This window comes from Bos javanicus, chromosome 11 (genome assembly GCF_032452875.1).
Source record: "Bos javanicus breed banteng chromosome 11, ARS-OSU_banteng_1.0, whole genome shotgun sequence".
NCBI classification, from domain to species: domain Eukaryota; kingdom Metazoa; phylum Chordata; class Mammalia; order Artiodactyla; family Bovidae; genus Bos; species Bos javanicus.
This window is the reverse complement of record NC_083878.1, coordinates 25691436-25717132: the sequence shown is the minus strand read 5'-3', so window position 1 is coordinate 25717132 and position 25697 is coordinate 25691436. Positions and strand designations below refer to the sequence as shown.

The 25697-nt window shown below is 44.1% G+C and overlaps 1 protein-coding gene across 7 annotated transcripts in view; it reads left to right on the top strand.

Annotated features, from left to right (window-relative positions):
* THADA (THADA armadillo repeat containing) overlaps positions 1-25697 on the top strand; it is a 337352-nt gene that overhangs the window by 263642 nt on the left and 48013 nt on the right. For all 7 annotated transcript variants that reach the window (XR_009739347.1, XM_061432209.1, XM_061432207.1 and 4 more), the window contains 5 exons: positions 16096-16475; positions 17207-17325; positions 17736-17808; positions 20222-20375; positions 24007-24138. Coding sequence is in view for 6 of the 7 variants with exons in the window: in XM_061432209.1 (XP_061288193.1) it covers positions 16096-16475; positions 17207-17325; positions 17736-17808; positions 20222-20375; positions 24007-24138 (858 nt within the window). In the remaining variant the exon portion in view is untranslated. The remainder of the gene's footprint in view (positions 1-16095; positions 16476-17206; positions 17326-17735; positions 17809-20221; positions 20376-24006; positions 24139-25697) is intronic.

Sequence of the window (25697 nt, the reverse complement as noted above, 5' to 3'; positions counted from 1 at the left end):
TAGGGGCCATAATAATTATGGTCAACCTGTATTGAGCACTTAACTCCATGCCAAACACTGTGCCAAGCATTTTGTGTGCATTAATAAGAGGTACTAGTGGTCCTTCATTTTATAGTAATTTTTTATTATTTTTTTTTTAATTTTTATTTGTTTGTTTTTGGCTGTGCAGTCTTTTCTTTAGTTGTGGCGAGTGGAGTCTATCTCTAGTTCCAGTATGAGGGCTTCTCATTGCAGCAGCTTCTCTTGTTGCAGAGCACAGACTCTAGGGTGCACGGGCTTTGGTAGCTGCAGCGCTCGGGCTCAGGAGTTGTTCGCAGGCTCTGGAGCACTGGCTCAGTACTCTGAGCACACAAGCTTTGTTGTACTCTTGGCACACAAACTTAGGTGCTCCACAGGATGGGGGATCTTCCCAGATCAGGACTCGAACCTGTGTCACCTGCATTGGCAGGCAGGTTTCTTTACCACTGAGCCATCAGGGAAGCCTGACCCTTCCTTTTAGACGTGAGGAAACTGAGGTACAGAGACAACTGCACGATGTCACGTGTATAGAAGGAGCACGCCTGAGCCCTCCAGCCACGCCCCTTCCCGCCCCCACAGCACACTCAAGCCTGAGTCAGGAAAGCCACTCCCTGTCTCAGGAAGAGGTGCTTTAGAGCTTCTGTTGATTCAGCTTCCCAGGAGTCTGCCCCTCCTGCAGAACCCCCAGGCCTCAGAGAGGGATCCCTTTTCCAGTAGCTTCCAAATCAAAGGCTTTTATGGGGACTTTCTTGTCTGCGTTGCTGTCCCCCATCTCCAGGGTGTGTGGAATAATATGAGAGCATACCCAGGACTAGTTACTAGAAAGAGAAATCTTGACACTCCTGGAAAGCCACCTGCCCTTTTTCCCTTTGAAAATGGACCTACGGCCACTGCACGAAAGACTGCCCAGTACCAGGCTGCTAGTGACCGCATTTTGTGGTTTCTTTGTTACTTGGCATTTATAGTTCGGATCTCATCAATCTGCCAAGTGTGATAAACATTTTGTTCTAACTGGAATGTAACTTGTATTATTGTTATTATTTCTCTTCTTAATGCCATAAACATGACCAGTGCATGTGAAGTCAGGACCCCTAAATAGCCTGAATGCCAAGTTAGTGTGCTTTGTAGATCAGTATAAGATTCGAAGGGCTTCCCTCATAGCTCAGTTCGTAAATTATCTGCCTGCAATGCAGGAGACCCGGGTTCAATTCCTGGGTCGGGAAAAATCCCCTGGAGAAGGAAATGGCAACCTACTCCAGTATTCTTGCCTGGAGAATCCCATGGACAGAGGAGCCTGACAGGCTACAGTCCACGAGATCTCAAGAGTCAGACACGACTTTGGGACTAAACCGCCACGACAATAAGGCGATTAGAAGACAGACTCTCATTTTTTACTGCTTGTATTTATATCATGAAGTTCAGTAATATAAGCTCTCCCAAAAGCCAGCTTAGATGTTGATGGTGTTTAAATGGTAAAATCTGTGAGGAATATTCAGCAGTGCCTTGTATTCGTACTACCTTGAAGATGAATAATATATGTGTGACAATATAAGGTCAGTGCTTTTTACAACATTATTAACTTCCTTTACCTAAGTTCCTGGGAAATATAGCCAAACAATTACAGAGAATAAAAACATTGGCAACTCACAAACACCTGCTTTGATTATTTGGTCTAATTAGGTTAAATTTAACCAATCCCATCTGAACAAATTGAAAACAACTCTTATCTGTTCTCGCGGTCATGCACTTTCATCAGTGTTGGATGCGTATGTGCTTAATATGACACAGTTGGTGCTATTCTCTCAGCTCTGGGTGGGAGATAAAAGGGAATTGAGAACATATTTTTAGTCTTCTGGGGACTTTGTGGATCTGCAGCTATGAAATTTCAAAAAAGGCTTTGTTGTCAATAAATTAGCTGCTTTTCTCCAAAACACTGGGACTGTCATCTGAACGGTTACTTTTGCCAAAAGTCTCTTTCCCAGGGAACAGTGAGCTCCTCAAATGAGCAGATGATTCCCAGCTACCTTTTGGAAGTCTCAATAACACAGGATGTGTTAGTAGATTGCTAGTGTCATGTGGTGTTGACCCTTTGTTAATTCCAAGCCTGGTGCTGAGTATGCTGGCCCACAATTCTTAGAATTTTTAGAGTTTAGAGATCATCAGTAGGTAGACTGGAAACTGTAGCAATTAAGTGACTTGCCCAAGGTCACATACATAGCTGGTTAGTGAAAAAGTCAAGCTTTCCTGTATCCTGGCCTACTGCCCATTTCTGTGACAAAAGTCAATAGTATTGAGAGTTGGGCCAAGTGTCTGTATCATAACAGAACCATGTTATGAAACCTTTGTGCTCACATCTCCACCCCAGAAGTAAAATACCATTCCAATGGGCAACTGGGGTCTCAGAACGTCTGTGATTTCAGTCTTCTCTGTGTTTCTATCTTGCCCCACTCTAGCCCATCTCCTCATGGATAATCAGAAACTAGTTTGTGACCACATGGACTGTAGCCTTCTAGGCTCCTCTGTCCATGGGATTTCCCAGGCAAGAATACTGGAGTAGGTACCCATTACCTTCTCCAGGGGATCTTCCCAACCCAGGGACTGAACCCAGGTCTCCTGCATTGCAGGCAGATTCTTTACCACCTGAGCCACCAGGGAAGTCCAGTTACCCATGTCAATTAAATTAGTTAAGCAAGATGTTTTTGCAAATTTATCCTAGGTATTCAAGTAAGTGGAATCAAACAACATAATCCAACTTTTGTGTCTGGATTTTTTCACTTAAAGTTTTCAAGGTTCACCCATGTTGTAGCCTGAATCTTTTTTTATGACTGAATGATATTCTGTTGTTAGATATACCATGTGTTGTTTCATCAGTTAATGGACTTTTCAACTATTTACACTTTTTGGCTGTTACAAATAAGGCTGCTGTGAAGATTCATGGACAAGTTTTTGTAGGTACATATGCTCTCAGACTGCAGCCATGAAATTAAAAGACGCTTACTCCTTGGAAGGAAAGTTATGACTAACCTAGATAGCATATTCAAAAGCAGAGACATTACTTTGCCAACAAAGGTCTGTCTAGTCAAGGCTATGGTTTTTCCTGTGGTTATGTATGGATGTAAGAGTTGGACTGTGAAGAAAGCTGAGCGCCGAAGAATTGATGCTTTTGAACTGTGGTGTTGGAGAAGACTCTTGAGAGTCCCTTGGACTGCAAGGAGATCCAACCAGTCCATTCTGAAGGAGATCAGCCCTGGGATTTCTTTGAAAGGAATGATGCTGAAGCTGAAACTCCAGTACTTTGGCCATCTGATGCGAAGAGCTGACTTACTTGAAAAGACCCTAACACTGGGAAAGATTGAGGGCGGGAGGAGAAGGGGATGACAGAGGATGAGATGGTTAGATGGCATCACTGACTTGATGAACGTGATTCTGAGTGAACTCCGGGAGTTGGTGATGGACAGGGAGGCCTGGCGTGCTGCGATTCATGGGGTCGCAAAGAGTGGGACATGACTGAGCGACTGATCTGATCTGATGCTCTCAGAAATGCAAAAAAGCAAAATGTCTGTCTGAGGAGGCCTTACAAATAGCTGTGAAAAGAAGAGAAGCAAAAAACAAAGGAGAAAAGGAAAGATATACCCCTTTGAATGCAGAGTTCCAAAGAATAGCAAGAAGAGATAAGAAAGCCTGCCTCAGTGATCAATGCAAAGAAATAGAATGGGAAAGACTAGAGATCTCTTCAAAAAAATTAGAGATACCAAGGGAACATTTCATGCAAAGATGGGCTCAATAAAGGACAGATATGGTAGGGACCTAACAGAAGCAGAAGATATTAAGAAGAGGTGCCAAGAATACACAGAAGAACTGTACAAAAAAGATCTTCACTACCCAGATAATCACAATGGTGTGATCACTGACCTAGAGTCAGACACCCTGGAATCTGAAGTCAAGTGAGCCTTAGGAAGCATCACTATGAACCAAATTAGTAGAGGTGATGAAATTCCAGTTGAGCTATTTCAAATCCTGAAAGATGATGCTGTGAAAGTGCTGCACTCAATATGCCAGCAAATTTGGAAAACTCAGCAGTGGCCACAGGACTGGAAAAGGTCAGTTTTCATTTCAATCCCAAAGAAAGGCAATGCCAAAGAATGCTTAAACTACCGCACAATTGCACTCATCTCACATGCTAGCAAAGTAATGCTCAAAATTCTCCAAGCCAGGCTTCAGCAATACGTGAACCATGAACTTCCTGATATTCAAGCTGGTTTTAGAAAAGGCAGAGGAACCAGAGATCAAATTGCCAACATCCACTGGATCATGGAAAAAGCAAGAGAGTTCCAGAAAAACATCTATTTCTGCTTCATTGACTATGCCAAAGCCTTTGACTGTGTGGATCACAATAAACTGTGGAAAATTCTGAAAGAGAAGGGAATACCAGACCACCTGACCTGCTTCTTGAGAAACCTATATGCAGGTCAGGAAGCAACAGTTAGAACTGGACATGGAACAACAGACTGGTTCCAAATAGGAAAAGGAGTACGTCAAGGCTGTATATTGTCACCCTGCTTATTTAGGGTGAGAAACGCTGGGCTGGATGAAGCACAAGCTGGAATCAAGATTGCCGGGAGAAATGTCAATAACCTCAGATATGCAGATGACATCACCCTTATGGCAGAAAGTGAAGAAGAACTAAAGAGCCTTTTGATGAAAGTGAAAGTGGAGAATGAAAAAGTTGGTTTAAAGCTCAACATTCAGAAAACTAAGATCATGGCCTCCAGTCCCATCGCTTCATGGCAAATAGATGGGGAAACAGTGGCTGACTTTATATTTGGGGGCTCCAAAATCACGGCAGATGGTGACTGCAGCCATGAAATTAAAAGACGCTTACTCTTTGGAAGGAAAGTTATGACCAACCTAGACAGCATAAAAATCAGAGACGGTACTTTGTCAACAGAGGTTCGTCTAGTCAAGGCTATGGTTTTTCCTGTGGTCATGTATGGATGTGAGAGTTGGACTATAAAGAAAGCTGAGCGCTGAAGAATTGATGCTTTTGAACTGTGGTATTGGAGAAGACTCTTGAGAGTCCCTTGGACTGTAAGGAGATACAGCCAGTCCATCCTAAAGGAGATCAGTCCTGGGTGTTCATTGGAAGGACTGATGTTGAAGCTGAAACTCCAATACTTTGGCCATCTGATGTGAAGAGCTGACTTACTTGAAAAAACCCTAACACTGGGAAAGATTCAGGGCGGGAGGAGAAGGGGATGACAGAGGATGAGATGGTTGGATGGCATCACTGACTCAATGGACATGAGTTTGGGTAACCTCCGGGAGTTGGTGATGGACAGGGAGGCCTGGCGTGCTGCAGTTCATGGGGTCGCAGAGAGTCGGACACGACTGAGCGACTGAACTGAACTGAACTGATGGTCTCAGTTCTTTTGGATATTTACCTAAGCACTGCTGTGTGCACAACTGCTGAGCCCACGTGCTGCAACTACTCAAGGCTGAGCACTGCAAAAAGAGTAGCCTCTGCTCACCACAACTAGAGAAAACTGACATGCAGCAATGAAGACCCAGCACAGCCAGAGAAAAAAGCAGCTCTGAGCATAGGAGTATTTGTGTGGCCATATGTTTCTATCCCTCTTAAGTAAAACCTGGGAAAGAGATTACTATATTGTGTAATAAGGATTGTTTAAGTAACAAGAAACTGCCAAACTGTTTACCACTTTACGTTCCTACCACTAATGTATGAGAGAGGTCCAGTTGTTCTGCATTCTCGTCTAGACTTGGTATTGTCCCTCTTGTTAATTTTAGCCATCTGGTAGATGTATAATGGTGTCTCATTATGATTTTAATTTGCATTTCCCGAATGACCAGTTGGGCTTCCCTGAGGGCTCAGTGAAGAACCCATCTGCCAGTGCAGGGGACATGGGTTTGATCCTTGTGTCAGGATGATCTCCTGGAAAAGGAAATGGCAACCCCCTCCAGTTCCCCCTCCATTCTTGCCTGGGGAATCCCATGGACAGCGGAGCCTGGCAGGCTTACACAGAGTAGTCAGAGTCACAAAGAATAGCACGTGTCTTAGTGGCTAAACAACAACAGTGACCAGTTATACTGAGCATCTTTTCATGTACTGTACTTGCCATGCATGTATCTTTTTGGTAAAGTCTCTGTTCAAATGTCTCATGTGTCTTTTTTTACTTGTGTTTTTCTTGTTATTGAGTTGGTTCTTTGTTCTGAATATAAGTACTTTATACTGATAAATATTTGTTAAAGACCTTCTATCTGTTGCTTGTCATTTTACTTAACAATGCCTTTTGAAAAATGACTCTTTTTAATTTTTATTAAATTAAGTCAGATTTCTCCATGTTTTCTCTGTGTTTTATGCATTTTGTGCCCTAGTCAAAAAGTTTTTGGCTCTCCAAGGTCACAGCAATGTTCTCTCAGGTTTTCTTTTAAAATTTGATATTTAAGGTTTTACGTTTAGATCCATGATCCACTTTTAGCTAATTTTCGTATATGTCATGAGCTAAGGTCGAAGTTCTCTTTTTTATTTTTTCATATGAATATCCAGCTGCTTTGGCTCAGCAGGATCTCTGGGCTCTGGGTTCCCCTCTCTGTGCTGGGGTTGTCTCTAGGTAGTATTCCAGGGAACTGTAAGGCTTACCTTGTTTGTTTCCTTCTCTCAGGGAAATATACTACTCATGTCTGATGCTTAAAAACAATAATTTCATACATACATTTGTCTACTTTTCTAGTTGTTCATGGCAAAGGGTAATTTCTGTAGACTTTCATGGGCTAAAGCAGAAATCACTTTCATCACTTTGTTTTGAAACCTCTTAGTTCCTCAGTTGTTAAGTAGGGATAATACCTTCGGAGGATTGAAGTGAAGGTCACATGAAAAAAATTGTTAGAACTCCATGAAAAGGAAAAGTCCAACACTGGAAGAAAAAGAGCTATGAGGAAGTAAAATTGATGGCAGGAACAAAGAAATGAATGGCCATCTCATCCATAATAGAACACAGAGCTTCTGCTGGTCCCATGGCCAAGTATGCTTACTCCCAGACTCACCTCTATTGCCCATCCGGCAGAATTTACATAATTGCTCCCTTTACCTTATTTAATTGCCACACTCCACGTTAAATCGAATTCCCAGTCCAACCAGACTGTTGGATTTGCCAGCTGTCAACTGTACCTTGCAGCAGCATTCCCAGAGGAGCTGATGTAACCCATTGGTGCCAGGAACCTCTTCAGTCTTAGAGTCTGTTTCTCCCAGAACGGTAGCCTGTAGTGCTGGCAGGGAACTGACTCATGGTCCTGGTCTTTCATTACAGGTGAGACAACAGAGGTAAGCCCCAGTTATTTAAGGGAATCTTCTCAGACAGCTACCAAGCCTCTTAAGTTGTTTTGGCACTGAACCTCATTGCCTAAGGGTGGAAGAGAACCCTGAGGTCCTTTGTGGCGGAAAAGGTTAAATTAAATGGGGGTACTGCAGTCCATGGGGTCGCAAAGAGTCGGACATGATGGAGCGACTGAACTCACTGAAGGTGTGATAAGGAAGTTTCTGATTTCCCAATCTTGTCCTTAGGAGCAATTCGCTGACAAAGAACCCAAAGCAGTGTAGGCTTAGAGGTAATTTTATGTTTGTGTCTTTGGGTTGTCATGTGTTTATCCGCAAGTATTTCCTGACTTCCTCCCAGTGTTGGGCAGAGCCAGGGATGGGATGGTGGGTGGAGACAAGAAGTAAAAACTGCTGGTCCCACCCAGGGCCTGATGAGCTCATTTTCAGCCGACCCAAATTCCTTCAGAGCTCTTATGGATCCCTGTCTCCCAAACCACAGGGACTCTTCTTATTTTGTGGGTTGACGGAGAGTCTTCAAATAGTATTCTCAGAAGCACATCCTCCTTCCTTAACAGCAGATAAGGAATTCTTAAAATATGCTTCTAGACTATGCTGGGGCAAGGGAAGTGGGGAATGTTTTCAAAGGGGTGTGTGTCAGTCGGTCAGTCCAGTCACTCAGTTGTGTCTAACCCCAGAAACTGCAGCACACCAAGCTTCCCTGTCCTTCACCAACTCCCGGAGCTTGCTCATACTCAGGTCCATCAAGTCAGTGATGCCGTTCAGTCCTTCTTAGAGAAGTAAGGAGTGAGGAAGTACAAAGTAAGGAAATACTTTGTGTCAGGGGCCATACTTAATGCGTCAGGCAGGAGGGGTTCGGAGACCTGGAAACAAAAGTAGGCAACAAAGAAACAACTAGTTCTGTTTCTCTAGACAAAGTTAGTCCCCAGACCCTTCCACCAGGTTATTCTCCGTGTTTGTAACTGGAAGGGCCCCTCAGGTCAGAATTGCTGTTTACTGGGAGCGGCAAAGGATTAAATAGAAGAATGGAATTTCCCTTTGATAAGAAGCAGCCAAGATTTATTAAATCAGTTGATTTTTTTGTTGTTGAACTGTTGTTGTTGTAGTTCCTATGGTTTCCTTCTCTCTCCAAATATAATTTTTTTTTTTTAACTGAGAAGTTTCGTAACAGGACATTAACATTCACAGAGTGTACAAGTTATCATCTGTGATTATTTTTAGAACCCGTTTATCAACTGTTCCAGATAAGAACTTTTGTTGGATCTGATTACAGATCTCTCTGACCAGAGCTACAGCTCTTTGAAACAGAAAAAGCTACCCATCTCACGAAGCCTTATAAGTAAAATCTGCTTTGTATTTCCTCACTCTTCATTTCTTTAAGGAGGTTGGAGACTCTGGGGGCCAGGGGAATTGGGGAAATTTCTACAAACTTTTTTTGACCAAATGGTATCAGAGCATTCAGAACTGTTACAGTATATGAAAGAGAAGTTCATTCATTTGTTCATTCATTCATTTATTCAAGGCAGAGGGAACAGCATGTGAAAGGTCAGGCAGAATGAAGAACCTTCTGCGGCTCAGTGGCAAGTGACCAGCATAGTGGGACAATCAATATCGCTGTCACTTATGTGGTATCCCCAATAAGTGACTTACTTCCCCCTTTATGGATTCTGACTGCTGCTTATTAGTAGAGTGCTGGGATTACTGGGGCTTTAGCTTTCCTGTAACCATCTCAGCTGGGGCCAAGAAAACTCTCACTTTGGACCCTTACCCTTACTCCCTCTGGCCCTTGTGATTTTGGCCAGCTCAGCACAAAGCAATGAGGCTGTCTTAGTTTGGGTCAGTAACAATGACAGCCAGGAACTGTATAATATTCAGGAACTCTTAGGTTAAGCACTAGATGAAGGGGTTGGCATATGATTAGCAGCCATGGTGTACAAAAACAAATACCATAAAACACTGGAATTATACACGTTCGGCACAGCAAGATGTTTATGCTGTGAGAAGCACGGATGATCTCAGATGGTCTGAGTAGCGGTTTTTAAAGTGTGGTCCCTGCATCATCAGCAGTAGCAGCAGCATCGCCCAGGACTTGTTAGATTGTGGTTGGGGGATGGGCGGGTGGGCTGTCCCAGACCACTAATCAGGAGCTCCGGAGGTGAGTGCCCCAAAGTTTGAGACTCACTGGTCTGAGGCAACAGCACCACCACCCTTCTGGGGATGTGCTCAGTGACTGGAATGTCAGATGAAACTGCCCTCTCTTTTAATTGTTATTTTTCAGTCTCTCTCTTTCTCTCTGTTTGCTGAGTACTTAAGAGTTAAATTTACCTAAATTAAATGCTCTTAGGTGAACCTCCACTGTGTCCATAATTATGTGGTAATGATATCACCCACATTGTTTTTCAGAATGTTCTTATTAAAGCTGTTTAGATTATCATGAATCTTTTCAGATTATGTTGATTTTTTTTTTTTTTTTTAAACAAACCTGTACCAGTAGCTCAGAAAATCAGGAATAAATGACCAGCAGGCCTGCCCTTTCAGGCTGTGCTACTCCTCTAGGAGGAGATAGACTTCCCTAAATAATAAACCAGGATTTGGGAACTAGGATGCTGACCTTGCTCGAGGCTGTTGTTCAGTCACTAAGTTGTGTCCCATTCTTTGTGCTGCATGAACTGCAGCACGCCAGGCTTCCCTGTCGTACACTATCTCCCTGAGTTTGCTCAAACTCATGTCCATTGAGTCAGTGATGCCATCCAGCCATCTCATCCTCTGTCATCCCCTTCTCCTCTTGCTCTCCATCATTCCCAGCATCAGGGTCTTTTCCGGTGAGTCAGCTCTCTGCATCAGGTGGCCAAAGTATTGGAGCTTGAGCTTCAGCACCAGTCCTTCCAGTGAATATTCAGAGTTGATTTCCTTGAGGATTGACTAGTTTGATCTCCTTGCTGTTCAAGGAACTCTCAAGAGTCTTCTCAAGCACCACAATTAGAAAGCATCAATTCTGTGGCATTCAGCCTTCTTTATGGTCCAACTCTCGCATCCATACATGACCACTGGAAAAACCATAGCTTTGACTAGATAGACCTTTGTCAGCAAAGTGATGTCTCTGCTTTTTAATACACTGTCTAGATTTGTCATAGCTTTTCTTCCAAGGGGTCTTTTAATTTTGTGGCTGCAGTCACCATCTGCAGTGATTTTGGAGCCCAAGAAAATAAAATCTGTCACTGTTTTCATTGTTTCCCCATCTATTTGCCATGAAGTGATGGGACCAGATACCATGATCTTTGTTTTTTGAATGTTAAGCTTTAAGGCAGCTTTTTCACTCTCCTCTTTCACCTTCATCAAGAGGCTCTTTATTCCTCTTCAGTTTATGCCATTGGAGTGGTATCTGCATATCTGAGGTTGTTGATATTTCTCGTGGCAATCTTGATTCCAGCTTGTGAAACATCCAGCCTAGCATTTCATGTGATGTCCCTGATAGCTCAGTTGGTAAAGAATCTGCCTGCAATGCAATCCCGGTTCGATTTCTGGGTTGGGAAGATCCACTGGAGAAGGGATAGGCTACCCACTCCTGTATTCTTGGGCTTCCCTTGTAGCTCAGCTGGTAAAGAATTCACCTGCAATGGGGGAGACCTGGGTTTGATCCCTGGGTTGGGAAGATCCCCTAGGGAAGGGAAAGGCTACCCACTCCAGTATTCTGGCCTGAAGAATTCCATGGACTGTATAATCCATGGGGTCACAAAGAGTAGAATACGACTGAGAAACTTTCACTTCACTTCATTCACTCTGCATACAAGTTCAATAAGCAGGGTGATGATATTTGGCCTTGACGTACTCCTTTGTCAATTTTGAACCAATTGGTTGTTCCATGTCTGGTTCTAACTGTTGCTTCTTGTCCTGTACACAGGTTTTTCAGGAAACAGGTAAGGAGGTCTGGTATTCTCACCTCTTGAAATATCTTCTGCAGTTTGTTGTGATCCACACAGTCAAAGGCTTTAGTATAGTCATTGAAGCAGAAGTAAATGGGTTTTTGAATTCCCTTGCTTTTTCTATGATCCAGTGGATGCTAGCAATTTGATCTCTGGTTCTAGTTCCACTCTAGGTAGTGCTGCTTTTAAATCCTGTATTCACAGCCTGGATTGATGTCAGCGCCCTACCTTGGTTGGTTAGGGAATGGCAGCTTTGAAATCCAGTTAATTTAGCAATCAAGTTTCAGACATAACACTGAAATCTACAATTTCCTAAAGAACCAAAACTGCTAAAATAGCACATCTGAGACTCCCAGAGGGAATTGTGTGAATGGAACACTGTGCTCCTTCTCATGGACACTCTGCTTGCCATCCTGAGGGATTGACAGAGGCCCCCCATTCCTCTCTAGGAAACCTCTGTTCAGGTTGGGCTTGCTCTCCAGATGGATCAACCTCAGGAAACTTCCATCACCTTCTCCAAGGCTGCAGTTCCCTAATGCTGCTCCCTGGTGATATTTTCACCATAAAACTACAGCAGAATGACAACTAAGCAAATATTTCTTAAAACCACATTTCTCCCAAGAATGTCCTTTATGATGACCCTGGAAGTCTATGACTTTTTTATTGTTCAGATAGCCTTTTTTTCATGGAATAATGACAGCTAGTAGATTTTTTAACATCCTTTCTTTACCAAATAAAATGTTGGCAACTTATACCAGCTTGTCACATTGTTTTGATTTTTGATTGGTTCTTGAATTCCAAACTTGGGAATTATTTCTCCATTGAACCAGGACAGAGCACAGCAGGAAGGATTGTCTTTCCAAGTGAATCCAGCCATTTAGCCATTCCTGTGAAGGTTAGAAATATACTTGGTCTAAAGAAGATAAAAAAAGTTCTTTTCAAAACTGAAATCATATTGGATGTTTAGAATCAGTCACACATACTTGGGTGACTAAAATGACTACATTGTTGGGAAAATCCAGCAATTCCAAATGAGTAGGGCTGGAAAAAACTCCAATGAACAAGAGTTTACAAAAATCATCTAATTAATGAAAAATCAGATGGGGCCATTAAAGGAGAGGCACTTAATTCTTCCACTGGAACACTTGGCTTTCCAAGAAAGATAGAAAGGAGGCACCCAAAGCCAGCAAAATTGAAATTGCAAGTAGAAAATTTGTCTTCTAGAAAAGAGGGTTGTCAGACCTCAGACTGAAGAACCAAGTGCCATCAAAGTACTAACTTGAGCTTTTTTATGTCCACGAAGCAGTAACTGTGACCCCAGCTGCACAGTGGCATCATTTGGGTCACCTTGAAACCAGGCTCGCCCTAGAGATGCAGTCAAGTGTCCCCTGACATAAGTGTTTTTCTAAAGCTCTCCAGATAAATTTAATGTACTTCCCAGGCTGAGAAACTGCAGCTCTAGAGAGGAAGGCAACATTGCTGCTTGCATTTCTAATCCCAACCTCCTGTTCTACCCAGAGGCCCCCTCATTTTGACACAGGTGGAGAGGGTGTTCCCATTTAAAGGGGAGCTCCAGGAGAGCCGAGCCTGGTCTTTGTAATGTCCTGCTGCACGCTAGAGGCTTCCCAGGCACAGCAGGAAAGTGGTAAAGAATCCGCCTGCCAATGCAGGAAACTCAGGAGACACGCGTTCCATCCCTGGGTGGGGAAGATCCCCTGCAGGAGGAAATAGCAACCTGCTCCAGTATTCTTGCCTGGAGAATTCCATGGACAGAGGAGTCTGGTGGACTAGGAGCTGGAACAGAACATGTATATAATGACCCAGTGTAGAAAGCCTGCCTGTGAGGGACCTTTCTAGAGCTTATTCATTCTTTTGAATTCTTGGTGATTTCCCCTCCTTTGATGTTTTTATTGATAACAGAAAATGCGGGCAGTGAATTTTCTAGTTCTTCACTATGGTGAAGTACTGGGCTGGAATCAGCTGTGCTCTATGGAACTGCAGCCCATATCTACCCACCGTGCCCCCCCCAAACCCTGTGAACCCCTATGAAAGTCATAGCTTAGGAGTGTGGTTCTCTGCTGGGGGACAGAGCGGAATTACCTGTTGGCTAATTCCAAACCAACCGAATTGGAGTCTACAAAGATGGGATCAGGGCATGTGTGGTTTTAATAACTTCTGGTTAAGAGCCATCACCTGAAGGCAGTGGTTTTCGAAGTACCTGGCAGCAGCAGCAGCAGCAGTTGGGAACTTGTTGGACATTCAGATTCCTGGTACCCGCCCCAACCATCCTGGATCAGAAACTTTGGGGGTGAGGCCCAAGCAGTGCTCTGTGGTTTAACAAGTCCTCCAGGTGGTTCTGATGCTCACTCAAGTTTGAGAAACTCTGCTTTAGGATCCCTCGCTGGGTCTTTCTGCAGAACAAAGAGTATTTCTAACCAGCGGTTTAGAGAAAGCACCTACGTGAATGTCATCTGATAGTTTCCTAGCTTGTCACTCTGACGGAACCTCCGCCGCTGCTCCTCTGTTGATGGGTTAATTCAGTGAAGCATCTGCCTGCCTCCCTTTATCTACCCTCTCCCGGCTCTCTCACCCCAGCAACTGCCCTTTCCTCTTCCAGGCAGGCACCTCTGGGCAGCCTCAATGCCCATCTTAAATTGTGTTCCCTCCTGAAAGCTCCCCCACCACTTTCTTTTTTTTTTTTTACTTCTTCTAATAGAAAGTAAGTGTATGTTGCATTCCTTTTGGTCATTCTTATGGCTTTTGTATTTCCTTTACCTACTATTTCCTGTGTGACCATGGGCAAGTAACTTAACCTCTGTTTCCTCATCTGTAAAATACCAAGGAATCATAATAGTGCCTATTTCATTAAATGAGTTAGTACTTATTAAAGTGCTTAGACTAATACTCAACTAGTGTCAACTCTAAGAAGACAAAGATTCAGTTGTGTCCAGCTCTTTGTGACCCCACAGACTATAGCCCATCAGGCTCCTCTGCCATTTCCTTCTCAAAGGGATCTTTCCGACCCACAATTGAACCTGGGTCTCCCGCATTCCAGGCAGATTCTTTACCGTCTGAGCCACCAATTCTAAATGTAATTATTATTCATTCATTAAAAGATGGGTATGTGATATTTTATAGTGCCTGGCACATTAATACTCAGCAGTTACCAGCCCTTCCCTAGTGATTTTAGGGCACCAAGCATTTTGCCATTTTCATAGTTGTACTCCCATCAGTTTTGAAGCTTTTTTGGCAGCAGGTAAAATACATCTTCTCCCTTTCTCTTCCTTACTTCATCCTTTCTCTCCTCCACGACCGCAGCAGTTGTTTAGCTTGTCTCTTTGCTTCTAATATTGCCCTCTTAGCAATAAAAACAGTTCAGTGAACATGTGCACTTGATCTTGTTGCTTAAAATAACCCCTCAGTGGCATCCCCTTCGCTGCAGAAGAATGTGTAGGTTCCTTCACGTGGCCTAGGAGGTTCTCTACATCCTGGCCAGGTTGCTTTCTAGTCACTGTGTTCCCCACCTTGAATTCTGTGCTGAGATCAAACTGCCTATCATTCCCCACATGGTCCATTCCATGTTATGCCTTTGAACCTTTGGCGGTTCCAATGCATTTTCGTCTTTCTTCCTCTTTAAGACTTCCACTACTATATTGGAATCACCTAGTCATTCATTTCTCTTTCTCCAACTAAAATACTGAACTCCCTAAAGGCAGTGTTCTTATTTTACTTAGCACCCAGCACACAGTAAGCAGATAGTAAGTATTTGTGATCAGAACTGAGGCTACAAAAAGATCTTGGCAATCTAAAAGGCAGGGTACAAAATTACAACAGGGAGATAAAATTTAACAGGTATCCATTGGGGTTTAAAGCAAATAAACAAAGAAAAGAAGTCTTGATCTGAGTCCTGAGTACAAAGTGGGAGATGGTGACGCATCACGGTCAGCAGACCATGTGAAAAAGAAAAGCCTGCAGTTTCAGTTGACTTCATGGTCCACATGAGTCACCAGTGTCATACAACTGCAGCAACCTCATGTCAGAATAGGGAAAGTAGCAATCCTTGTGCTCAGACCACGAGGGAGCCGTGTTCCCTTCTCTGGGGCCCTGCCTGAAGAGGGGGTGAAGCGTGTCCAAAGGAAGGGGGCTCAGAATAGTGAGAGAGGGTGGACCCCATCATCTGGAACTAGTTGAAGGCAGTAGGAGTGTTTCACGTGGAGAACACAGATGGGATACAAGAACTATTCAGATGCCTAAAGGGCTTGCTGGGGACCTGATAATGCAGAATTGGGCCACTCAGTGGAAACTCCAAAAACAACTTTGTGACAATTAGATCTACTAAACAGTGAAACAGTCTGTCTCGTGAGCTCCAAGTCCCTGTTGGGTTCCACCAAGAGCCTCTGAGAAAACGTGCTGTTGAGGGGATCTAGCCCCTGCAGGGAGCTTGGACTAGACGTTCTTTTATCCTGCTCAGCTTTGAGACTTGGTGATACAAGAGGTCATGGAGTTTGTATGTATTGGATGTTAGGGAAAGGTACCAGGAATGCATTTTCTGATACGAATGCCTTCTGTGACCCTGGGGTGGCCCGGAGGGAATTATTTTACCTGAATAGAAAGTACTTCAGGGCCAGAATTCTGAATCTTAGTGGCCTTGTCACTTCTTACATGGTTTATATGAAATCTACTCAGGACGGAGGTTTCGTAGTTCTGCCCACAGTATCCAGAGCCTTCCATGTTCTCCCATGTCCTTTGTGCACCCCTAAATAAAGTGATCATCTCTTTTAATTTACCTTTCTGTTTTTTTAGTTCTGGAGCATCTTGGCTTCTGGGAGGAAGTCAGAAGGATCATCTCGGGATCAGAGCTGATAACAGGGTTCCCCTATACCTACACAGTGCCAGGCCTGCCCCAGTATCTGCAGAGCCTCACCAAACTGGCCATCGCTGCAGTGTGGGCAGTAGCGGCCCAGGCTGGAGAGCAGAACAGGGATGTTCCCATCTCCTTCTCTCAGCTGTTGGAGTCTTCCTTCCCTGAAGTGCGCCTGCTCACGCTGGAAGCCCTGCTGGAAAGGTTCTCAACAGCAGCCTCTGCTCTGGGAGAGAAGGGACTGCCGCCCTTACTGTGGAATATGGGAGGGACATTCTTGACATTGGTGCTGAAGGAAAATCACCCAGAATGCCTCTGCAAGGTAAAGGCTCGTGTACTGACGGGTACACTTTCCTCTCCCCACACTCTTTGGCAAGCCCCTCTCAAGTAGTAAGGTCATGAGGCAGGACTGGGTGTGGCATCTCCAGGATAGGAAGGAGATTCAGCATCCAAAGGGCAAGGACTCTGTTTGCACAATGAAAGGGCACTAAGAAAAGTGTTTGATGATAATGGTATTGCCAACAGAGATTAACCAAAAACAGAGATTGAGAGAGTAAGCCACTCAGTGCCCACGGAGACAGAGCATTGAAAATTGGCTATAGAGTGCGCTAACAGGTAAGTCTCTGCTGACATGGCTCTTTAGGGGCAGATGGTTACCTGGAAAGCACAATCAAAAGGAAAGGGCACTGGGACTTCCCTGGTGGTCCAGTGGTCAAGACTCCACGCTTCCATGCAGGGGGCGTGGGTTCGATCCCTGGCCAGGAGCTAAGATTGCATATGCCTAGTGGTATGGTCAGAAATTTAAAAAAAAATTTTTTAAAGGAAAGGGCACTGACCTAGGAATATGGCATCTAGCCTCTGATCTCAGTATGCTACTGCTCCCAACTGTCTTGTTCTCTCAAAGCTGTTAAGGGGGGAAAAAAGAAGACAGTGGGAGCTTTCTGAGAGCTAGACTTCCTTATCCATACAAGTGATTATTTTATTTAGATTCTGAAGGCTTTTTTCTGAGGTGTTTGTGTGTTTGTTTGTTTTCCCTGGGTCTGGCTCACATAGATACTGAAAATTCTCCATTGCCTGGACCCCAGTGAGTGGCTCCCTCAGACAGAGGACCGTGTCCATCTCAGCCCAAAGGAGTTCCTGATCTGGACGATGGATATTGCTTCCCATGAAAGGTTTGCCCCAGTGCTCCCCGTGCAAACTCAGAACCACCCATGGTCCCGTCAGTTATTTATGTGATGAACCTGAGCACAGCCCTGGCCTAAGGACTCAGGTCTTGTATTCCTTTCTAAGTCTCAGGCTATGTTCTCAGCCCAAGCAATAGAATGATGTTAGAGTTTCCCATTAATTAACAAAAGGTAATTGCTTCCAGAAGCATTTGTGTAGCCACGAGGTAGAGATTGCCAGTCTTCACAGCCACATGGAGTACAGACTGTCTGCAAAACCTATATATATATATATATAAAATGATTGATTTTACTTATTTTCATAATTGTATATTTATTGAAGTGTAATTGTCTTACAGTACTATATGAATTTCAGGGTGATTTTTTTCTTTGGTATGTCTTCTGGCTCACCTTTCTAGGTCTGAAATTCAAAGTGAAGCTCTGAGACTCACCTCCAAAGTGATTGCCCACCACATGCAGATGTGTGACGAGGTAAGGTTGATTCCCCTGTGCTGGGGTCTAGATTTCTGTTCTCTGATTTTCCTGGAGGGTGTCAGTAAAAATACATCATCCCACAGGCAGACTCTGTGGCACGGGTGTGTAGCTTCTACAGGAACATTGTTCATGTTGATTTTTCACTTTGGTTATAACTTGAGAAGAATTCTGTGAGCACCGTGTTTAGCATCTCTCTTCTTTTGTTCTGGGCACATTTGATTACAGTCCATGAGGGTGACTCTATAATCCATTCATGTTATTTTTTAAGATTTCACATGTAAGTGATATCATATGATACTTGTCTTTCTCTGTCTGCTGCTAAGTCGCTTCAGTCGTGTCCAACTCTGTGCGACCCCAGAGACAGCAGCCCACCAGGCTCCCCCGTCTCTGGGATTCTCCAGGCAAGAAAACTGGAGTGGGTTGCCATTTCCTCCTCCAGTGCATGAAAGTGAAAAGTGAAAGTGAACTCGCTCAGTCGTGTCCGACCCTCAGCAACTCCATGGACTGCAGCCTACCAGGCTCCTCCATCTGTGGGATTTTCCAGGCAAGAGTACCGGAGTGGGTTGCCATTGCCTTCTCCGTTCTCTGTTTGACTTACTTCATTAATATAATAATTTCTAAGTCCATCCATGATGCTACAAATTGCATTTTTCTTTTTCTGGGCTGAGTAATATTCTATTGTGTATATACACCACATCTTTATCATGGATAAAGTCGATGGGTACTTAGGTTGCTTCCGTGTCCTGCCTAATGTAAATAGTGCTGCTCTGCACACTGGGGTGCATGTATCTTTTGGAATTAGAGTTTTCTTCTGATATATGGCTAGGAGTAGAGTTGTAGGATCAATGGCAGCTCTATTTTTAGTTTTTTGAGGAACCTCCATATTGTTCTACATAGTGGCCTTACCAATTTACATTCCTACCAACAGAATAGGAGGGTTCCCTTTTCTCCACACCCGCTTCAGCATTTAATATTTGTAGACTTTTTAGTGATAGCCATTCTAATTGGTGTGAGGTGATACCTCATTGTAGTTTCGATTTTCATTTCTCTAATAGTGGTATTGAGCATCTTTTCATGTGCCTGTTGGCCATCTGTATGATTCAGTTTATATGAAATGTCCAGAACAGACAAATCCATAAAGATAGAAAATAGACTAATGGTTTAGGGCTGGGGAGAAGGGGAGCTGACAGGATGGGGGTGATAACTAAAGGATACGGGGCTTCTCTTTTTGCTGATTAAAATGTTCTAAAATTGACTCTGGTGGTGGTGGTACACACATATCTGTGAATGTACTAAAAATCATTGAACTATGTATTTAAAAGGGTGAATTATACGCTGTGCATATCTCGATATAGCTGTTACTATAAAGAAGAGTTGGAAAAGACTCTGATGCTGGGAGGGATTGGGGGCAGGAGGAGAAGGGGACGACGGAGGATGAGATGGCTGGATGGCATCACTGACTTGATGGATGTGAGTCTGAGTGAACTCCGGGAGTTGGTGATGGACAAGGAGGCCTGGCGTGCTGCAATTCATGTGGTCGCAAAGAGACAGGACTGAGCGACTGAACTGAACTGACTGATAAAGAAACAACAATAGGGTTTTGTTTTAACAATAATGTTGGTTAGGATGCTGCTTTAAATGTAACAGAGAGGAAAAAATGTAACAGAAACTCAGAAATACAGAGGCTTAAACCAGAAAGAAGCAATCCAAAACAGAGAGTGACTTGACAGTATTGACCCCCCAGACCCTTCTACCTTGTTCTGCTGTCCTTAGCATAGCTTCCATTCTAAGGTCCCAGATAGTTGCGGCAGCTCACATCACCTTGTCTTCATTAAACTAGCAGGAAGGAGAAACCCAGGATGTGAGGTTCACACCTGTTTCCTTACATATGACCTAAAATTGCACAGATGCCACTTTTAATGGCATCTTATTAGTCAGAACTTAAACACATGTTATGCCCCAACACAAGGGAACCTGGGAAATGTAGTCTTCAGCTGAGTACCCACATGCCCAGGCAAAAAATCTAGGCTTCTATTACTAAAGATAGAGAATCTGGTTTGGGGGATAACAGGTATTGACTGCCACAGTCTTCTCCCAGAAGTTTTGTCTTTACCAAAGCTATCAAATACATCAGTGTTCTAATAACCTGATTTGCATCCGAAAAGACTCCTGGAACTTGTTCTCTCATTACAGCGACTCCATCTTACTGAAGGATCACATTTCCTTCCCTGGAGTTGTTTTTTTCTCCCTAGTTGGAATGGAAAAGCAGCTGATAAACCTTTCTTCCTTTCTCCTGCGCTGAGAGCTAACTTGCAGATCCAGTGTGGTACACGCTATGTTCTCATCCCTAATTCCCTGTCTGCTCACGTTGCCTTTTCTGAATTAATGTACGTACACTTTGTGCTTTCAGACCAGAGACTTGGTGGCCCCCAACCTGCAGCAGTGGGTTCAGTTGGTTGTCTCTTCCTGTGGAGATCATCTCCCCACAGAGTCCAGGCTGGCTGCTGCTGAAGCTCTTGCCAGCACTGCACCATTTTTCCTCACCAACCCCCAACCCATTCTCGGTAAGTGCACTGAGCTGCTGTCTGGCGGGGGTTGGGGAGGGATGCAGCATCCATTGTACCAAATACACTAAAAAAATGTGAATAGATGCTCTAGGTTACAAAAGAAAGGAGGATGAAAGATGAAAGATGGCAGCATGCACTGTACCTTTATATCTTTGAACGATATTCCCATCCTCTCCGTTCCTACTCTAATTACTTCTCACCAACAGCTTCCTAACTGGCCTCTTTTCTTTTAGTCTTGTCCCCCAAGCCATTCTCCTTATGCTTCCAAAAGCCCTCTGTGGTCTTTCTGAAATACAGATCTGAGCATTTCCCTCCACTGCTTGAAGCCTTTGAGTGGGTGCCCATTGCCTTCAGGATGAAACCTAAATACTCTAGCCTGGCTCAGAAGGCCCTTCCTCTTCCATGCCCTGGCCACTTCTTCTTCCTCACCAGCTCCCAGGCCCCACACATCATCAGCAGGGAACAGTTCTCTAAACAAACTGCTGCTTGACTGACTTCTCTTTGTTTTTCAAGACAGCCTAACCATCACCCCTCTCAGGAAGCCTGTTAGAGTGATCCTGATGAGAAATGAATGGGTGAAAGTGAAGAGTAGCCTTGAGGAAGAGAAAAGGCCAGGCTTGAAGGCATTTAGGAAGGACACTCAGCAGGACTTGGTGTTGAGGTTACTCTAAAGGGAACAGTCAAGGATGACTTCCAGGTTTCTGGCTTAAGTGACTGGAAAGATTGCTAGTTCATTTCACTGAAAGTAGTTTTAAGTTTAAAGCATCTTTGGGATTCCTGGCGGTCCAATGGTTAAGACTCCATGCTTCCACTACAGGGGACACAGGTTCTGTCTCCAGTGATGGAAGTTTCTACATGCTGCACAGCGTGGCCAAAAAATAAAAAGGTTTAAGGCATCTTTGGGAAAGAAAGGTAGAGATATTTTGAAATCAGACAGATGTACAGTTCCAACTATATTGTCCATGTTCGTGTCTCTTTCCTCACTGTTACCCCCTATCATTCAAGAGTAATAATTAGGAAAGAGCATCATATCAATGGAGGTTGAGAAAACCAAGCTTTAGGAAATCCAAAAGAATTGAAAAAGCATAGGGGTTTTTGTTTTCACTTGAAGATATTTTTTCAGATTGTAGTGTTTTGTTTTTTCTTTTTTTTTTAACTTTTTATTTTGTATCGGGGTATAGCTGATTAAGAGGCAATATTGTGATAGTTTCAGGTGAACAAGGAAGGGATTCAACCATTTTGTTCTGTTTTAAACATAGGGTTTCATAAAAGGAAAACTCAGGACCCAGAGCCAAGTCTCAGTACTGACCCTGCCCCTCTCCTGCCATCTTACACTCACATTAACCACACTGGGATTCTCTTCCATCCGTTACTGGAATTCTGTTTTTATACTCCTCCTCCATGCCCAACCTTTGAGAATAAATCATGGTGCCTGCATCCAGGGAGCTTTCAGTATAGTTGTGGAGAAAAGATTTTCAGAATAAAAGAGAGAATTGCTTTTTCAGATGGTGAGTTTCAAATTTTAAGTGTTATCGGAGTTCAGACCAGTCAAGTGTCTCATGTCCCTGGATCTCTCGGAGGAGCAGTTGTCTTTGGTATCTTCTTAAATCTTTCTTCTAAGTGACTTTTAGGCATTTTTTTCACACCCACAGGGGGACTTAAAAGGGGAGCTGCTACCATTTTTGTTTAATCTTTGGACCCAGAAGAATAAGAGTCAAGGTTTATATACTTTGGTGACACTTCTCCAGGGAGGATAATATCATTTTCCAGCACATTTTCCGGGTGACTTCGGCTGTTCTAACCCAAGTTCATGTCAGGAAACTGTATATGGAATAATGTAGAATTCCTGAGTGAAATTGAGTCCTGGGCAAAAGCCATTAGTTCATCATGAATTGCTGGAGCTGGTTAGAGCATTACAGGCAATGAGGAAGGAGGTCGGTGGTAGCTGATGGCCTGCAATAACATGAAAAACAGGTACAGAACTGAGAAGCAGAAGACAAAAGTGCATGGGGACAAGTGAAGGACAGACCAGAGTTGTTTAAGGAGAAAGAAAAATTGAAATGGACTAAAGAGGAAAGATCGAGGACTTTCAGGGTATAAGAAAATATTAAGAAGGGAAAATTTGAAACCCGAGAACAAATAGAATGGATAGATTCTTGAGAGAGTAGCGTTGACATATATACACTGTGTGTGTGCATGCTAAGTTGCTTCGGTTGTTCCCAACTCTTTTCGATCCTATGGACTGTAGCCCACCAGGCTCTTCTGTCTATGGGATTCTCCAGGCAAGAATACTGGAGTGGGTTGCCGTCCCCTCCTCCAGGGTATCGTCACAACCCAGGGACTGAACCAGCATCTCTTAAGTCTCTTGCATTGGCAGGCAGGTTCTTTACCACTGTCACCATCTGGGAAGCCCCATATATATACTACCATGTGTAAAACAGATAGCTAGGGAGAAGCTGCTATATAATACAGGGAGTTCGGCTTGGTGCTCTGTGACCACCTAGAGTAGTGGGATGGAGGGGAGGCTCAGGAGGGAGGGGATATATGTGTCCTTAAGCTGATTTGTGTTGTTGTACAGCAGAAACACAGTATTATTAGAAAGCAATTATCCTCCAGTTAAAAAAGTAAAAATCATAAATAAAAAGAAAAAAATGAATGAAATAATATTCAACTCCAAAAAAAAAAAGGAAAGACAGTAAAATTTAAAGCCAGATTTATAACCAGAGAGCACAAACCCCAGAGGGAGCCATTACTATTCTCAGAATGACTGAAGCGTTGGCGGCAGTTGTGGACGGATGTGGGAGAGGGTAGGATAAGGAGAGTTCTCACGGCAGAGTTGGTTCCCCACTAAGCAGGCAGGGGATGGTGAGTGGAGGTCTTCCTGGCGGCCCACCCCACCTGGGCAGCATGCCTCCTTCCTCTGAGGCCCCAGCCCTTCCCACTCTCATGCAGCCCACCTCCCTTACACCAGCCCCAGGGACCTTGCCTCTGTGGTGAGTCACAGCCACGCGTTCCCAGCCCTGCCTTCCCCTCACCGTGTGTTCTCCACCTGATGTCCACTTCGGTCGCTCAAGGGCAGACGCTCTCTGATCCTTCTCTGGAGTCCCCAGCAGCACCAGGCATGTGAACTTGACAGGGTCCCTGCCCAGGGGGCGGCGGCGGTCAGGACATGGCGCAACCTATATCGTGGCTCTTTGCTTTTTTTCGGTTCTTGCCGCCCCCCGCCCAAAGCACAGTTTTGATTGAAACTTTGCTTTCAGAATTTATAAGCTCAAACAGTCACTCAGATCAACACTGGGCTAGTTTCCCCAAAGCACTCTTGAGGCATAAAGTTTCATTCCTGAGAAATATGAGTCATTGTGGACAGCTAGGCCTGAGTCAGCCAGGTCATACCTTCTCCGAGGGCCTTGCCTGGGGCCTCCAAAAGCCTTTCCTATTCCAAAGGACATTTCCAAACCTGCCCCCTTAGGGTCCTCACTGTTCCTGTTTTATCTGACTCTCAGGTCTCCCTTCCTTGCAATACCCACAAAAAAAGGAATAACTCATTCAGTACCGGATTTGAAGCAGTTATTTGTGCCAGCCTGTAGATTGTGTCCTAGGTAATCTGAATTCTTTTTGGCCTTCTTAGGACTGCAGGATACGCTTGCTCTCTGGAAATGTGTCCTCACCCTCCTGCAAAGTGAGGAGCAAGTTGTCCGAGAGGCAGCCACGGAAACTGTGATGACCGCCATGTCACAGGAAAACACTCACCAGTCAACAGGTACTTTGTGCTTATCTCTCTTCGATGCCTCAGAGCTCTTGGACAGGAGTTGACGCATTTTCTGTGAAGGGCCAGAGAGTGAATCTTTTAGGCTATTCAATCTCCGTCTGAACTCTGCCATTTTAGTGAGAAAGCAGCCTAAGCAATAGGCAGACAAGGGACTGTGTTCCAGTAAAGCTTTATTTACAAAAGCAGGTGGCTGCCCAGATTTGATCTGCTAGCCACAGTTTGCTGACACCTCCTCTAGGACATCATAGAGAAAAACTGCTTTACCTTCTCTTGGTTACATGGTCATCCGTTTTAAGTAAGGCCAAGTCTGGATTTTCTCCATGGTTACATAATCCAGGAATTACAGATCCATCATTTGGTTTCTCCGTGCATTTCAAGTTGATCCTCCTTGTGCCTTGGCTCTTCATTTGGTGGTGACAGGAGGCCGGAGGGGAGTGGAAAGAGGAGCAGCCTAGATGAGTAGTTCTGAGTTCATAACCACTCAGCTCATAATATGAGCTTTTTTAGAGCTCTGGACGCTCGTTACCTGTATGTGAGGGCAAGTGCTGTGGAAGCAAAAGGGAACTCCAGGCTAAAGACAGAAAATGGACCTCTGGGTAGAAGGGACAGGGCTAAGTGGAATAGAAGCAAGGTCACACCTCTAAACCAATGGCCATATGGGGAGGTAACTGCTCTGGTAGACTTGGATTCCCTGCATTTGGGGCTAGATCTCAGGAAAGAGCTCTGGACCAGCCATCCCAAAGGGGAGAAGAACACCATTTTGAGACAAGTAGTCACAAGCTGAGCAAGGAAGTTTACACTGATGCATAGCAGAACGGGAGGGGAAGCAGCCATATAGTGCTGGTACCTGACTCGAGGTCCCTCATTCCCCTGGGAGCTTCTTCTGGAATGTGTGAACTTCCCCATACCTGAGTCTTCTCTTATAATGGTCTGGTCACTTTTCTCTGCATATGTAGAGGAAGCTAGTGTGTTAGTAATTTCCCATGATACTACTCAAGTTTAGCCAGGATCAGCTTGGCCTCTCAGTGGGAAAACCTTCAGTTTGGCACTGCGAGCATTGTGCAAGCAGCCTTCTCCCATCCCTGTCCCAAGCTTTCAGAGTTCCTCATACCCCAAATTCTGCCATGAATGATTTATTCCTTTTTCCAATTATACATGTTCCTTAGAAGGATACATGGAGCACCCAGCGAGTGCTCAGTAAGCATTTGGTAGAATGTAGTACTCACTAGATTACTATAGGACCCTCTCACCAAAGATGGCAAAGATCATTTCATGCTGGAATTCATAAGTGGGCTTCTTCTCTCCTAATCTTTAGAGTATTTGCCCTGCTGCTTAGATTTCTTTCCGAATTTTTCCAAGTTCATTACCGTGTTCTCCCTGCTTCTGGTTTTTCTCAAGAAATAGAAATCAGGAATTGTATATTCAGTGTCTTTTGCATTTACAGTTCCATGTGTGAAAGCCTCGAGGGGTAAGTAATGTAAAAGGCTACTTGTCTTTGTATTCCCCGTCTTGATCTATAAAAGAAGATTTGAGGTGCGAAAAAGACAAGA